The 6000-nt window shown below is 33.4% G+C and overlaps 1 protein-coding gene across 1 annotated transcript; it reads right to left on the minus strand.

Moving 5' to 3' along the window:
- Positions 1–222: 222 nt before the first annotated feature.
- LOC114173564 (selenocysteine methyltransferase-like) lies at positions 223–5698 on the minus strand. The gene is made up of 7 exons (XM_028058045.2): positions 5497–5698; positions 5172–5228; positions 4860–5089; positions 4367–4496; positions 3078–3281; positions 2471–2542; positions 223–875 (listed from the first exon to the last, which is right to left on the minus strand). Exons 1-7 carry the CDS (start codon positions 5650–5652, stop codon positions 711–713), a joined length of 1014 nt encoding a protein of 337 aa, XP_027913846.1. The 5' UTR covers positions 5653–5698; the 3' UTR covers positions 223–710.
- Positions 5699–6000: the final 302 nt, after the last annotated feature.

The raw sequence follows: 6000 nt of genomic DNA on the forward strand, positions 1-6000 counted from the left end.
AATAATTTTCTTGTCTTCCTTTTTTACATTAATAATTTAAAAAATGTTATCCTTTAATCAAAACAATGTCCAATATTACTGTTTCTGCTAAGACAAATGAAAAGGAAGACAGAATAAGAACATTAAGTACTTTTAAAAATTAAACATTCTGTTCTGGAGATAAAGGGACAACCTTAAATAATGTAAATAAGAATGATTCAAAGTGTAATTTAACTAAAGATATTAAGGCCAAGCAAAAGTAACTATTTTGTAAAAGCTTAAACATGAAATATCATATGCGTGCGATACATTTTTACTTGCAAATAGTTTCAAAATATAACTTCATGGACCAACTCATTTTATCTCATTTCACAGTCAATTTCATAAATCCCTAGCCTAAACTGCTAAAGATATATATATATATATTTCGCATGCCAATTATTAAACATGTTTTTTTCCAAAATCGAAGAGAAAAGGAACACGCGCATCTTTCTCCTGCTCTTTACGTGCACAAACTGCGATTGTTCAGGTAACTAGCTCCAAGGCTAAAGCATATTCCAATTTGCATTGGCCAATGTTTCATAATGTATGTCTTCATCAATTAGGCAAATCATATTCATGGTCCTATCTTAGCCCAGAGTTGCAACTTGATCCAAATGCAGTTGTCAGCACTGTTGACATGTACATTATATTGATTTGCGCATTGGTCCTCCTTTCAGAACACAGGGTAGTCACTCTTTGCCAACAATAGCAGATTTACCTCTAGACAGTACACTGTATATCTTCCTTATAGTAGCTGGAGTCGTTCTGCAACAGCCACCTACAAGGGAAGCCCCTACCTCAAGCCATTTAGTAACATATGAGATTAAGTGTTCATCTGTAACACCAGTGTTTTGCTGCAAACAATAACAGCATAGTATCAGTATACAAACGGAAAACATTGTCTTTGGGTAGATTGAATTGAACAGACCTTTGAAGTGTCTAAAAGTAAATCTAAACACACTAATTAAATATCTCCATCCTATATTTCGTTTCTCAGAAACATGACGATTTGTATGATATGAAGTACTTATCAACTTTAACAAACCATCAAGTTCATAAACTTTTAAAACACAATAAAATCGATAACATAGCTAGAAACAGATAAATAACTTCAGGTTAGGTTAGTATAACCTTTCAGTTCTCTGCATTCATGTCAATATTCAATTAATTTATAATCTACTATGTTACTTGTATTGTTTGCTGTTGTGTTCCAAAAAGTATAGAACATTGTGCAGGCTGAACATGATTAAATAATCGCTAAGAGCATATCCAACAACCATTTCTTTCTGGTATCATAAGTTGAAGAAACTGCTCCTTCAAGAAATCTTCCATTGGAATCAATGTGGTAGTCTCGGTTTTTTGAAGTTAAAATTTGTTTCCTATGTAAGAAATGGTTTTTTGTGAACAAAAAATTGTTTCTTTCAGAACAACCAATAACAATAAAGGATAATAGAAACCAAAAATCACATTTTTCAAGAAAAAATTGGAGATTTAGAGTTTCTTTTATCAAAGCAAAAGTTCAGTGTAACTTGTTTAATAATATGATGTAGTATAGTTGGGACAACAAATCACAATTTTCAATCTATGAAGCAACTTATATGACTTGCTTCAATTGGAGATGCCATAATCTCTCTTTACTATCTCCAAAATGGTTTTAAATCATCCCGCAACCACCCGTGTAAGGTTAAATGAAAAATCAGCGCAAAATTTAGAATGAAAATCAGAAAGTAATGAACCTAAAGGAGGAGGATCCTACTTTTTGCATCCAAATTTACTTTACAGCTCAAATAACATTTTAGTCTCTACACTATTCGGTTGTTTATTCAGACCCTCTTAATTTGATTTTCCTGTATTGGTCCCGGTAATTACTTTTGTTTAATTTTAGTCCCTGATGTTAGTTTCAGTTACAATATAACAGTAAATTTTTATATGGGCCCCTCTTCTGTAATGAGTTTTCATTTTAAACACTGCTATTTAGGAAACATTAGGTCATGCAACAATCTTTGTAAGTCATGACATCAATTAAAACAAACAATTTCTAGAGAGCAAAAGAGGAAGAAAAATAAATTAAAACGACCAAAAAGAAAATTGTCATTCCAAACCGGTACCATACCAGGCTACCACTTACAGTTAGACTTCTACTTCTGAGCAAGTTTCCATTTTAGACGATAAATCACACACAATAATCAGAATCAGTAGTACACAGTTCAAATAAAAATGAATAAAATGTTTTCACCAAAAAGCACAAGAGAAGAAATAAGCACACATCTACGTACTTTGTCCTTTAATTAGGTTTGCCTCTACAACTTATTATTTGACAGCATGAGTTGCTTTAATTCAAGCAATTTCCACAATCAAACTTTCCAATACATAGTGATTCATTTTTCTTATTAAAAATGGGCAACTATCTTTTTAAATATAACAGTATAACCACACGAAATGAACTTACCACCCACTGTTTCAATTCAGCATCATAAGTTTCCCCACTGTTAGGATATATTACAACTGGTTTTGTTGTCACCTGAAGATATATGTGAACCAAGGATAAGTATTTATTCCACAATGACAAGTCCCAAAACAATAAAAATATAACAGTTTATTAATGCAGGCACATTTCCTTTCATGAAAATCAAAAACAAGGGAAAAAAGGCATAGTGATATTTTTCAAAAGACATACTTGTGAAAACTGTATGAGGGTATATAGATTAAGTACATGATTCAAAGAGGTTTCCATTCATATAAGCCATCTTTATATATCCATGTGTGTGTGTGTGTGTGAAGGTTGAAAACCTAAACAGCCAATAAAAATGAAAACAACTTGGCAACACTGATACTAATGCTACTAGAACTGAAACGTGTGTGTGTGTGAGAGAGAGAGAGAGAGAGAAAGAGGTTGACTGCTATTCCAGTATAGTTGAAAACCTATACAGCCAATAAACATAAAAACAACTTGGCAACACAGATACTAACGCTACTAGAACTGAAACTGCACTAAATAATAATGTAAAAAAAGTTAAACAACAAATTCATCTCGAAACAAGAGAACCAAAGTATACCTTTTTCAGCAAAACAATCAGATCATGTATAAATCTAGGTGCGGTACAGTTAATTCCAACAGCAACAACTTTATTGCATGATTCAGCAATAGAGCCACATTCCAAAAGGGAATCACCGCTAACAACATTAACTCCATCCTTAGAGTTAAAAGCAAACCATGCTGGAATTTTTATGTCCTCTTCTTCCAGAAGCTCAGCAAAAGCCTGCTTAGTCAATCAGTAAAGTTTGATAAATTCAGGAGTCAAGACAAAAACGAACATTTTAATGGTAGACATACAAATTTTTATTATCCAAAACTATTATTTACCTTTAGATAACTGTTATTTTGTGCTTGTTCCGGGAGTTTAATAGATTAAATATCTCTTAATGAGTTATTCATCACAGTTACATTACTAGTGATTTTAACATTTCACAAAAGCAACGAAAACTTAATGCTTTCTCAATTTCCTGTGGTCTAGAGAAGCAAAGCATAATTTGGGCCTAATTTTAGAACAGTATTTTAGAAACGGAGATAACAAGGAATGAAATATTAAAGAGACTACTATTTTGACAAGAACAGCCTTTTGCTCTTTTCTGAATCCACAAATATACTTTGAAAGACCATGTATGTCTTCAGACTGCAATTCAAACTATACATTGAAGCAAAAGGGCTATGAATAGAAACAATACACATAAAATGCATGATTAAACCTGATTGACAATAAGGCTTCATCTTTTATAACAGATATAGACCATATAATGCAATATATTTGTAAGCGACGAAGCTAATGTTTCTCTGGAAGTAAAGTCAACATGTTCATATGTTTAATTTGAGGATTTTCCCTACGTGCAGGATCGCTATTTATTTCTTTATTTCTTTTGTCAAAAATTTCTTCACTCAAACAAAAATCCATCAGAAGCTTACATAGTTCACATTTTCATGGTAGCATGGAACAAAAATAAATCAGCCAAAATGAATAATACAGTTGCACCAGAATATCTTTAATCATCAATAATTTTACCATCCCTTCCGTTCATTATCTGGCTTTTAAGGTTACAGCATAAAAAATAAGAAAGTCATGAGATAGCCATGATTATGAGAAAAATAAGTTCACTGGACTGAGGTGCCCCTTAAAATATTATTAAGATTCTATTGATCTTCTCTCATTCATAAGTATTAAGTGCTAAGTTAGAAAAAGAAATTGTGCTGCATTATTGTAAAGAGACAGGTGACACTTTCTAAAGATATAAGAAAGAAAAAAGGGAATAGATTTAAGCATCTGGCCGTCCAGAACTTTAGGGTAGGTACCTCAGCTTCAAGCTTATTGGGCACTGTTTCAAATGCAAGCAGATCAGCACCTGAATCTGCTAAGATTTGAACTCTTCTACGATGAAAATCTTTTAGTTTTGTCTTCGTGATAGCATCACCATAATGACCACTGTTAAGAGCACAATATCAAGAAACACGACAATAAAAAAATATAATTTCTATTAGTGTCAACGACAGAAGCAATTATCAAACCACAACCTTTCTAAAATGTTAACAAACCTATGCAGAAAAAAAAAAGCTGAAAACTGTAATTAAGATGGGCCTAGAAATCCATTTGATACAGCATCTTGATATAGTTCCATTCAAGAACGGGAAAGCTTGGTGCCAAAGTAATCAATATAAATTACAAAGCCACTCATGTGACCTTACAGCATATAGTAACCATAAAGTATATCATCTTGATTATTAGTCAATACATGGGCTATATAACAAACCACGGCCGATGCTAAAGAATAGATCTTAATAATTTCACCTGTACTCTGATCCGTCGGCTAAATAAGCTCCATAGCTCCCCACTGACGCAGCAATCAGGATAGGCCGTTGTTTGAGGATTTTACCCTCAGCCCCATCACCCGAACAGCATTCAGAACATCCTTTATAATACAATTCACGCGCCTCGCGAGCAATTTCAACACTTCTTTTGAGCATGGCTTCACTCTCTTCATCAGTATAGCCTTTGTCTTTAAAACCTTGAATGGTGGCCTGTACACGAACAACTACCTCAACTTCAACATTAGCAACAAACAACAGAGAAATATGACACCCCTAAACTAAACCAACTCACTTGATAAGATGCTGTGATTATAATGTCAGCGCCATTTTCTAGGTAATCAAGGTGCACCTGCTCAATTTAGTAACTCAATCATTACCTCCATTTGAAAGTGAAAAAAGAAAAAGAAAAAGAAAATATCGTTTAACTAAGCTAAGACCGTTAACAATGAAAGAACTATTTAACAGATATATAAGCAAAAATAAAACAAAAATATGGTCCTTTATATTGGCAACAATGGATAAACATTGTGGTAACATGAAATACCAGAGATTTATTCATTTAAAAAAAAAAATTGAAGAGTCGAGCGGTGTTAGAATTGAAACGAAGGAGAATGTACCTGGCGAATGAGGTGAGGAGAGGAAAAGAGGCATTTGGCGCTCCATAAGGGATCGTTGAGGTCCGCACCATGGCGCTCCAGCTCCGTCGCAAGACCGCCGTCGATGACGGCGGTGCCGCCTCTTTGGCGGAGCAAATCTACTAGTAACGACGACATTTTTACACCGGAAAGAGGAACTGGTTTTCTTGAATATTTAATTATTTGCTTATTATTTATTACATATTTATAGCTAGATCTTCGAATTGAGACCCGGCCCAAGCTGCATATGGATACTTCATGGCCCCATCTATATATGGATACAACATGGCCCAATCCGACGACTATAAGGCAGCTTTTTCCTCCATCTTCATATATTTATTCATACATTCTCATATCAAAAAAAAAAATCCATTTTATTCTTTTTATATTATGTAATCCATTTAGAAGTTAAAAACCACTTTTAGATCGTAGTTTAAAAGTTATTTTTTAGAAAAAGAAAACTTTTAAACGCTATTTTTTTAACTC

This window comes from Vigna unguiculata, chromosome 1, assembly GCF_037176805.1.
Source record: "Vigna unguiculata cultivar grain cowpea cultivar isolate G323 ecotype 2 chromosome 1, ASM3717680v1, whole genome shotgun sequence".
NCBI classification, from domain to species: Eukaryota; Viridiplantae; Streptophyta; class Magnoliopsida; order Fabales; family Fabaceae; genus Vigna; species Vigna unguiculata.

What these genes read in the sequence shown, in the direction of transcription:
- LOC114173564 (XM_028058045.2), bottom strand. Translation starts at nt 5,652, where the DNA reads ATGTCGTCGTTACTAGTAGATTTGCTCCGCCAAAGAGGCGGCACCGCC. An exon ending in CTCCTCACCTCATTCGCCAG is followed by an intron (nt 5,229 to 5,496) that starts GTACATTCTCCT and finishes TAAATTGAGCAG; the next exon opens with GTGCACCTTGATTACCTAGA. An exon ending in GCCGACGGATCAGAGTACAG is followed by an intron (nt 4,497 to 4,859) that starts GTGAAATTATTA and finishes TGCTCTTAACAG; the next exon opens with TGGTCATTATGGTGATGCTA.